At 39.3% G+C, this 10,086-nt stretch overlaps 1 protein-coding gene across 2 annotated transcripts in view; it reads right to left on the bottom strand.

Moving 5' to 3' along the window:
* Nucleotides 1–1,588: 1,588 nt before the first annotated feature.
* Nucleotides 1,589–10,086, bottom strand: part of MYRFL (myelin regulatory factor like) — a 103,741-nt gene continuing 95,243 nt past the window's right edge. For both annotated transcript variants that reach the window (XM_025041091.1, XM_025041092.1), the window contains 5 exons: nucleotides 7,182–7,269; nucleotides 5,159–5,233; nucleotides 2,445–2,565; nucleotides 2,038–2,112; nucleotides 1,589–1,853 (listed from right to left, as the gene is read on the bottom strand). In XM_025041091.1, the coding sequence (XP_024896859.1) occupies nucleotides 1,767–1,853; nucleotides 2,038–2,112; nucleotides 2,445–2,565; nucleotides 5,159–5,233; nucleotides 7,182–7,269 (446 nt within the window). In that variant the 3' untranslated portion in view covers nucleotides 1,589–1,766. The remainder of the gene's footprint in view (nucleotides 1,854–2,037; nucleotides 2,113–2,444; nucleotides 2,566–5,158; nucleotides 5,234–7,181; nucleotides 7,270–10,086) is intronic.

Genomic DNA, 10,086 nt, shown 5'->3' with positions numbered 1-10,086 from the left:
TCCAAAGTCTCGGCTCCTCCTGGGTTAAACTACCTTTATATTAATAATTTATTTCAAAATGACTTCTATGAGAGAAAGGAATGTGTTTTGTTTTGTTTTGTTTTCTTTGTTTCTTTTCTTAATAGCTGTGGTCTCACAATTAATTTTTATCCATGAGGGACATGTTTAATAATATTTGAAAATAAAGAAGAAGATATATGATTATGATTACCACTGTCAAAAAAAATCAAATTGTTTCATCCTAATTGATGAAAGGGCCAACAGGGAAGGCCAGCCATTCAGCATCCTTGTTACCTGGAACCAGAGCTAGAGCAGCTTGAATCTCTGTGTTCTAGAATGCAGTGTATTAATAGAAAATTTGAGGTATAGGAAGGCTGACAGATCAGATGATCGGCATTGAAAAGATAGTTTGTTACTCACAGTTCCCTAGATCAGGGGACATGCCATGCCCCGGGAACCGCAGTGGGAAGTGCTTGTGTCCGAAGGAAGCAGAGGGAGAGGGAGGGACTGTGGGCAAGAGCCTTTATTGTGGTTTCCACAAGAGTGAATGGGTGAGACACCATGAACCAGCTTAAGATTTACTAGTTTGAATATTTTCAGCAGGTTCTGGGATATAGAATTTGTCCTTAGTCGTCTGGTGTGTGGCCCTGGGGTGATTACGGCAGGTGGCATGTGAGAGCCTGACAAAGAAGGTGGTTGGGGTATGGGCTCTGGATTAGATGATTCGTATTCAAAAAGTACTCCAGGCAAGTTATTTACTAACTCTAGGAACTGGCTAACCCTGGGAAGTGTGGTCCCTCCAGGGTTAGCAAGACCCTAAGGTGTCAAAACATCAGAATACACAAAATAAAAAACATGGTTAATGCACTCCAGCTAGAGCCGGGTTGGGAAAGGCATATAAACCTACCCATAAGCCACAGAGACAGATCCAAGGTTGATTTAGTCAGAAAAAACTAAGGTGAGTCTTAATGCACTGTAAGAGAATCCCTCACACATAGAGGAGAAGCAAAAAATGGCGAAAAACAATGATGACTGGAAGATCAGATTGCCTGGGTTGCTTTAAAAGACTTGCTACACACTAGTGCTTCCATCTTTACAAGAGGACATATATCATAGCACAGAAAGTTTGGTGTACATCAAACGTTACAAAGTAAAGTTGCAACTATTGCTCTTAAATCCATTTTATTAGCAAGCTACATTCTGTAGTCTAGTGTATGTAGCACGCGTGCACGTGCGCGCGCGCGCACACACACACACACACACACACACACACACACACACACAGCAAGTTTGCTTAAATGTGAGCTCAGCATCAGACACCATCCACCCTGCCTGCCCACACACACCAGGTCACACATTCTCAAGAGTCCAAGCTGACATGGCTGAATGAGCTTTTTTGTTCTTCTCCAAAGCTTTGAAATATATTAAGACAAAGTAAAGTTAGACCTGCCAATTTAAAGTTAGATCTCACAGCTTCCTTAATACCAGAAGCAGCATTTCAAAATCCAGGAGTGCTGTTTACTCTGGGAAATGTTTTCTTCATGGTCACGGCAAAATCAAACACCACATTATCTCAAGTTCCAGAAAACACTTTATTCTCATTAATGTCTCAAAACTGTTGGAAGCCAACGTCTGAACAAGTCCTTTGGCAATAAATGTGAATATTTTACAAAAAGCAGAAAGAAGGTGCAAGAGGGTATAAGTTTCTGTTAACTGTATTCCTGAGTATTTTTCCTTAGTAAAGTCCTCAACTAAACTTGAATAAATTAGGCACAGTGTCGATAGAAGTAAAAGAAGTAATCTGTAAAGAATATTCCAGCAAAATAAGGATCCGTTGAGCAGTCAGCTAAATCCTGTCAGGAAAGGAGAAAAGAGAGAAGCGTTAAAATAAGAATTAATTAAAGTATTTTCTTTTTCTCTCTCTTCCTTTTTTTCCTTCTCCTTCTCCTCCCTCTCTCTCTCTCTCTCCCTCCCTCCCCCACCCTCCTTTTATAGTTGATTTTTTTTCTCACTAAAAAGAAAAAAAAAAAGCCTTACCGGTGCAGCTACACGGAAATGGTATGCGCTGTCAAAGAACGGGGCTACAGGGAGGCTCCAAATGTGCTGATAGCCCTAAATAGTGAATGAAAGGGAGATCCATTTCATGACCACATTTTACACCTAATTGGAAAGAGGATAGGCTGAGAAAGTATTTCCTTGACTACTGTGGGAGAAGTATCTGTGACAACGGCTTTTGATAAGGATTGCTAGAACAGTTGGCAGCTTCTGTAGTAGGCAGGGAAGATGCTGAGCAAATCCCGGGGACCAGAGTCAGCCAGCAAGGGGAAACTCTGGCATGTGGCTCAAGGCATCTCTCTCTTAGTAGGGAATAAAGGCTGTGCCACAATTCTAGACACAATTCTCCTGGAACAAGGACATGATGCCGAGGAGCTGGAAAACATCACCTGTGTCATCTCCTGGGAGCCTTCTCCGTGGCTCTGCATCCCTTTGGCTTCTCTTTTCCTTTGGAAACATATATTTCCAAGTGTGAATTTGCACTGGAAGACTATCAATGGCTCTGTGGTGCTTCAAGAGACAAAGGAAAGAAAAGGCAAATGGAAAAGCAGTTACCAGCTCCTACTAGGCTACACCTTGATAAGAAGAGGGACTAATGGGAACATAACTTGGAAATCCTTCCAAGTTCCAAATAAGCATTTTATTATACAAAGCTCACTGGTGCCAGCATGCTAGCTCACATCTCATTACTACAGAAAGAAAAGCAATCTCGGGTGACTACTGTTATGGCCTGAATGTTTGTGTCCTCCCAAATTCATATATTGAAATCTTAACTTCCAGTGTGATGGTGTTAGCAGCTAGTCTTTGGTGATTGGATCATAGAGTGGAGTCTGCATGAGTAGAATTAATGTCTTTATAAAAAGGACCCCAGAAAGCTCTATCACCCCTTCTGCCATGTGAAGACACAGTGAGAATATGATCATTTATGCACCAGGAAGCACAGCCTCACTAGAAACCAAATCTACTGGCACCTAAGCTCCAGAAGTGTGAAAAATAAATGTTTGTTGTTTAATACACCCAGTCTATGGTATTTTTACTATAGCAGCCCCAACTGACTAAGACAACTACTGAGATAGCATATGACAGCTTCTAAACCTAATCTCATAGCTTAAATCACCTCAACATCAGAAATTCTTATCTCCATAGATTTTAAAATAATTTTTGGATGTATTCCTTCTCTTTTTACTGCAGCTGAATTTGCATCTATTTGAAGTTTTCAGGATTTCGGATTCTGCAAAATCCTGGTCTGCACAGATATTGTTTGAAGAAGCAAGCTAACAAATACAGGTCGGGATGTGGGAGCGAGCCCCATTAGAAATCACCAGCCTTTAAAGCCATCAGAGTGGAAGGCCTGCCAGAAAGAATGGTTCTTCTCTGGAGGTTGGCACATTAATTGTCATCGAGAGGATGAGATTTATCTGTCTTCAGAATGATCATTTTGCACAAATGGGACAACCTATAATTTCAGTGAGTATCTGAGGTTTCTATTATTTTAAAATCACCCATATTAGGAAAATGTCTGACTTAGTGGCTCAAGATGATCTTCTGCCACTTTGGGGGACAGACCACTTAAGCTTATATCCCTCTACCGAAGCTAGGAATAAATAAGGAAATGTTATTTCAGGTTACTCAAGGAGTGCTAGAGAATAATAGTACATTTAGTTCAGAAGACTAGTACATGTAGCTTTAGCTCTGCCTTGAAATATGATGGGTTCTGAGTCATGAAATATAAGCTGCTTGAAACGAACCTTTCCAAGGAAAGCCGCTAGGTTGAGTCCTTAGTTCACTGTAGAAAAAAAGTCGATGAGAGAAGGTATATAAAGCCCGAGAGAAGGTATATAAAGCCCGAGAGAAACAGAGGAAGAGACAGAGCAGTGGGGAAAATTATGGAGGAGACATAACAGAGCTGGGGAAGCAGAGGGAGAGAGGGGAGGGCAGAGGAAAGGGTAAAGAGGAGGAAAGGAAGGAGGAAAGAGAGGTAGAAGGAGGAGAAAAAAGGTGTAAAATCAAGAGACACAAAATGAAAACCATCTATCTGCATGGTGAGTAGTAGCTCATGGCATACTTTTTGGGTGAAGTGGGTCAAATTCTTAAAGTACCATAATTATTTATAATGGATAAGAATAAATTAGAGTTTTGTGATTTGGGGGGAAAAGTAGTCATAATAAAAGCTATCATTTATAGAATGCCTACTCTGTGCCAGGAAGGGACAATGTTCTTCATATCTCAACTCACTGAGAAGGCAGGAAAGTGTGAATAAAAGGGTAGGCTAAGTTTGAAGCCCAGCTCTACTGCTTACTAGCGATGAGTTTCGTGATAGGTTTTTTTGACCTCTCTAAACCAGGTTTTTTGACCTTCTCTAAACCTAAGTGTTCCTACCTGAAAAATATAAACTAGAAAAAAAAAAATTACCAACTTCAGACCCAGTACTAAAGTGTAGAGCGTCTGGCATATAATTTGCGCTCAGCAAACGGTAGTCATTAATTTCACTATTAACAATGATTCCCACAGCAGCTCCACCTGTTATGGTATAATGTCAAACTCATTTTATAGATGAATAAACAGTAGTTTAGAGAGGATAAGAGGTTTCTCCAAGATTACAGAGCTAGTAAGTAAGAGAGATAAAATTTGAACCCCGGTTTGCTCAGCTCCAAACTCTGACTCCTTTTTTTTAACTCCCCTGGGGAAAGAAGGTGGTGTCTGCATTAGCACTGCTATCAGGAGCTCACAAAAATGTGCAGTCCCCCCATCCAGGGGCAACACCATTGATCTTGTTCCCATCCCAATCCAAAGGGACACAGCCAGGGGCAGTCTGCAACTTGTGAGCATAAAACCCAAGGTCACTTCCGCTTTGCAGGTGTGAGTGTACACTTGGAGCCTTTCCATTCCACTGGAGAAAGCATGGAAGATCCCAGTCCTCATTCTGAAAACCCCTTCCTCAAGTTGACCCAGTGTCTCAACCCAACCATCGTCAATTAGTTGACAGGAACTGGTAACTTTCCACCTCTTAACTTACTGATAAAAAAAAAAAATGTGAAGTAAATTCAGACTGGCTTTCAAATAATGATAAAAATGAAATTGTTTTTTAGAGATATGCACTTACTTGATTTCCAGAGAGAATTTGACAGTGGTGGGTGTGTGCTTACTAACAGGAATATTGTAATTGTAATTTCCAGACCTAATTATGGAAAAAAAAATCACAAATCAAAATAGGCAGGAAAGGTTTCAAAAGGCTTTTTGGTACTAATTATATACTATGTAAACTGTGAAATATTCTATAATAAATAATAAATACAGAAAGTTAAATTTAACACAGTATAGTTTTATGTTTTTCAGAGACATGCCTGTCAAATTTCAGAGTGATCTCTTTCAGGGCTTAATATATAAAATATACCACAAAGATTTATAGTTTGCTAGAACACACGGACAAAATGATGGAAAGCCAAATCCTAGGCCAGATTCACAAAACTAAACACACAGGAAATGACTTCAATCCCCCTAAGGAGATACAGATTTCAGAAGACAAATGAAGCAAAGGCTTCAAGCTAACAATCCCTCTGGAAAGGAGAATTGAAAATAATAACTACCAGCTTTTCTACTGTAAATCACTCCCTTTTAGGAAACATTAGCAGGAAATATTATGTACTTTCAGAACTTGAACCAACTAAAATTATTATAGTCCTAATTACCAATTAGTAATGCAGAAAACTGTAAGACAGAAATGCTTAGACAGAGATTCCTTCCACCTTCCTCTTTAAGAGAAATATTTGGAGGAAAGTGGAAGTTCTTTTGATTCATACTGTAATGAAAACTCCAACAAAAAAGCATATCATATCTAAGTTGTTATGATCTGGCCATCCTTTAAATTATATGTAGAAACAACTTAAAACCAGAAAAAATGGGAAAAATAGCCAGTCATTTTAGAGTCTCTTCAATGAATACTAAAGTAAGTCATTAAAAATGAGAAAGCAAAAGTAAAGGAGATAGATCTGCACTGGGATCAGAAGAGTTTTGTTCGACTGGAGGAAGCTTAGAATTCATTTCCTACTCTGTGCCTCCCAACATCTGTATGCTTCACGGCAACCCACAGCCGTAGATAATATTTTGTCTTACAGATGAGAAAGGGATATGTAGAGAGAATAAACATCTTGTCAACATTCTGGAATTTAAACCTAGATCATCATACTCTTCTTCGTTATGCCCCCCTACTGCATTAATTAATGTCTGTCTCTGACTTTCTCAAACTTTCTGAACCTCAAGTTCCTTAATGACAAAATACAGATAAGTAATACTAGTCTAGATTTTGTGAGGACTCAATGAGATAATAAATGTAGAGATCATAAACAAATCATAAAGCACCGTAGTTTATTTTTAAAACTCAAGACCACCAGCTTGAAGCTTAAGTTAAATCATGTTGAAAAAGGAATAAGGTTGAGAATCCATAGGATTTCCAACACTAGTTCAAAATGTAGGGCCTCGCCTTTAACCTAGCAGGCACCCAGTGACTATTTCTCAAAGAAAAATAACTCCCCATTCTTAACGCCTACAACTTGCAAATTGTGCTTGCTGAAGCTACTTGCATTCTATGCTTCTAGATGCATCATTACCTCCATACAGGTGATAGAGCATACACTAGAGATGGATGTTGCTGATAACTTTGGCTGTTTAGGGATTTTTTCCTCCTAGCTGAAAAAGCTAAGATAAGCTATATTTTTTCAGCAATTAAAATAATGACATCTCTTGTTATTTAAATATATAAATGTCAGCTCACTCCTAACTTGGAGCCATCAGTAATGATGTCTTTCTTGTCTATAAAATTAACCAGCAGTTCTGCACCTATAGTTTTTGCCCTCAGAGAGTCAGCCACAAAGCTTCCCCTAAGCTTTTTGCTTTGGACGTACCCATTTAACCAGGAGACTGGGATCACTGGAGCTATGGTTTATTGACATTTGCTAACACCAACTGTTTTATGATTCCCTATTCCACCATGTGTTTTTACTTAAGGAGCAATGTAAGCACACATTGATTCTCCCATGTAGCTTTAGCTTTAGCTTACTCAGTCTCAAAAACCCAGAGCCTGAGTAAATTCCAGAAATGATCAGGGAGCAGTGAGAAGGCTTACCCACCCACACTGGAGGCTTCCACTGCAATAACGATGATCAATTATTTGCTGGATTTCCATAATCTGAATAGAGCTGATGGTTGTATCAATCCCTGGATTGAGAAAAAAATAGAGAAAAGAAAGTAAACTCTTCTGCAGAGGAAAAAGAGTATTGTGCTCCAGCACAGTGTCCAGATTGCAGAATGTAAAATAGGAGTTTTCTAGATAAATGGAGTCCATTTGCATCAAAGAGAAAAAGGAGGAAAAGGAAGGGGAGAAAGCCCTTTTATTGTTGTTATAGTAAATTTTAAGAAAACTAAAAAACAAATAAATGAGAACAACAACAACAAAATAACAGGCTCCAATACACAGTCTCATAATATCCAAAAGAATTTCTGGATCATGGAAGTCCTACTAAACTGAAGTTTATTGAAAATGGAGAAGGCAACAAGAAATGCAAGCTGGCCAAAAAAGAAAGCTTTAAAAAAATCAGAAAACAGAAAACAAACTAAATATATAGTCAGAAAAATAGAAGAAGAGGACAGGAAGTTGGAATAAATTATTAAAATGAATGGAGATCAACCACAACCTGTCTAGTAATGAGCAACCATTTCTAATGCCTCCTTAATGGTTAGGTTGGCTTGATTATAAAAATGTAATCTCATGGGTGCTTGCGGTGGGCTGCAGCCTTTGTCCCTGTTCCTCACTCCAGTAATGCTTTTATAGCTTGTTACTCTGCCTGGCTCCACAAATCAAAAACTAAAGTCACTTAAATTTAAACTTATAAGTCACTCCTCCAGTTAGGGATGGTTAGCGCATCTCCTGCCAAGAATGGTATGCTCCGGTCTTCTGAAGAGGAAAAATGTCTGTCAATCTTTAAGGCTTGTTCAGGATGAAAAGGAACCCAGTGTGTGCCCTAGTTTGTCTCTGTCAGTTGAATGTTTCCCTATCCTTTCTCTCTCCCACATTTCAACCCATCACATCCTTATTTCTTACAGTGGATTCTCGCCCTTCTCCAAGAAGCCATCTGCTTTGAGCTAAATCATGTCCCCAAATTCTCATGTATGAAATCCTAACCCCTAGTACCTCAGAATGTGACTGTTTTTGGACATAGGGCCTTTAAATATGTAACTAAGTTAAAATGAGACTGTTGCGGTGAGCTCTAATCCAAGGTATTCTTATAAAAAGAGGAGATAAGGAATCACAAAGACGCATGTGTACATAGAGGAAAGACCTTGTAAAGACACAGTGAGAAGGCAGCTAGCCACCTGTGAGCCAAGGAGAGAAGCCTCAGAGGAAACCAGAACTGCTAACACTCAGTGTTAACTACTGGCTTCCAGAACTGTGAGAAACTATATTTCTGTTGTTTACATCACCTAGTCATGATATTTTGTTATGACGGCACTAGCAGACTAAGACCCCCATCCCAGATTACGTCAGTGTAGCTCACAGCACCTTCCCTTCCAATGCCATGTAGCACTTATTACTGAATCTTTTATGCGGTGACCTATCGGTGCTATTATCTGTCACTATACCAAAGGGCACGTTATCTCTGTTATTAACTTTTCATGTATTTTTGCCCTTTCTCAACAGCTCTAGAATAGGGAACCTCTATTAACATTCTTTGAACTCTCCATAACTTCGAGCGTAATGTGATCCACACAGAAAAAAAATCGAGCTTAAGGTAAGAACTGAGCTGTGGCCAACTGAAGAGAGGAATCAGATCACTGGTGTGTGGGGCCAGAGCTGCTTGTAGGAAGCTGGGGGAGTGGTTATGAGCATCATAGCAGAATAGAGCATTTCAAAAAAATTTTTATGAAGGTAACCATTCAGATGATTGTTGTTAAGGCTATGAAAAAAATATGTATCTTTTTAAAGTGGATAATAAAAGCAATCATTTAGTGGGTTTCTAAACAAACTTAACAAAAGAATTTTCAAGGATTTGCAGGTTTTTTTCATTTGCAGACTTTTTTCATGTATATGTACTTTTTATTGCATTCCTTCATTTGCATTAAACAACATAATTATATACTTTTCAATATAGTTTTGGACGAAACACAAAGACTCTAACCTCATTTACCAAGAGACATAAATTAATACAATGTGTACTGCTTTCGTGGGGAGAAAAATATGACATGATCTAAAACAAGCTTCTGTTTGAGCTTCTTTATGGAACTTCAGGAGAGAAAACAAAAGCAACAGTGCACAGTGATTACTTGGGGGCAATCACTCCTAAGTCTCTCTCTCTCCAGGTTAGTACTTCTCACACTAGGTGGAAGGGCTTCTTTACTTGTCCACTGATCTAACTGTCAGCTTCTGGAAGATTGCATCTTGTTCACTGTTACATCCTCACTTAAGGGAAGGCCAGGCTCCACTGTGGGTGCTCAATAAATATTTGTGGAAGGACAGAAGGAAGAGAGGCAGGGAAAGGAGGAAGAGAAGAGGGAAGGCCAATCACACGCCCTCTAGAAAAATGTTTCCTCTTGCACATTCAAAGGGGAAATTCCCAGGGGATGGATGCAGAGGGATGCTGGGAATGGCCGTGGGAAGCTGGGCTCCTTCACCCTATTAGCAAATGGGGATGAGACAGAACTTGAAGACGAGGCAACTTTTCTGAGCATCCTCCCCAACATGATGTTTCCCATGAAGAAGAAATGGATCTTGATATATGAGGATTTTCTGGAAAATTGAATATTTATTTCTCATTATATATAAATATATGTGCTATCTAAAAGGCCTCCAGATTGCTTGGATTCCAGCTATTCCAATAATAATTTTCAAGCACATGTCTCCTGCTATGAGTTTTGCTTATGATTGCTTCCACAGAAGGCTGTGAATTTACAAGGCAAATGAGGCATAAAGAGAAGGGGAAACCAGAACTTCTCTATCCCTCTGTTTTCTTCCTCTACCTTTTGTTCTACTTTCCTGCT

This window comes from Pteropus alecto, unplaced genomic scaffold (assembly GCF_000325575.1).
Source record: "Pteropus alecto unplaced genomic scaffold, ASM32557v1 scaffold76, whole genome shotgun sequence".
In the NCBI taxonomy this organism is placed as follows: Eukaryota; Metazoa; Chordata; class Mammalia; order Chiroptera; family Pteropodidae; genus Pteropus; species Pteropus alecto.
This window is presented reverse-complemented; position numbering and strand designations above follow the sequence as displayed.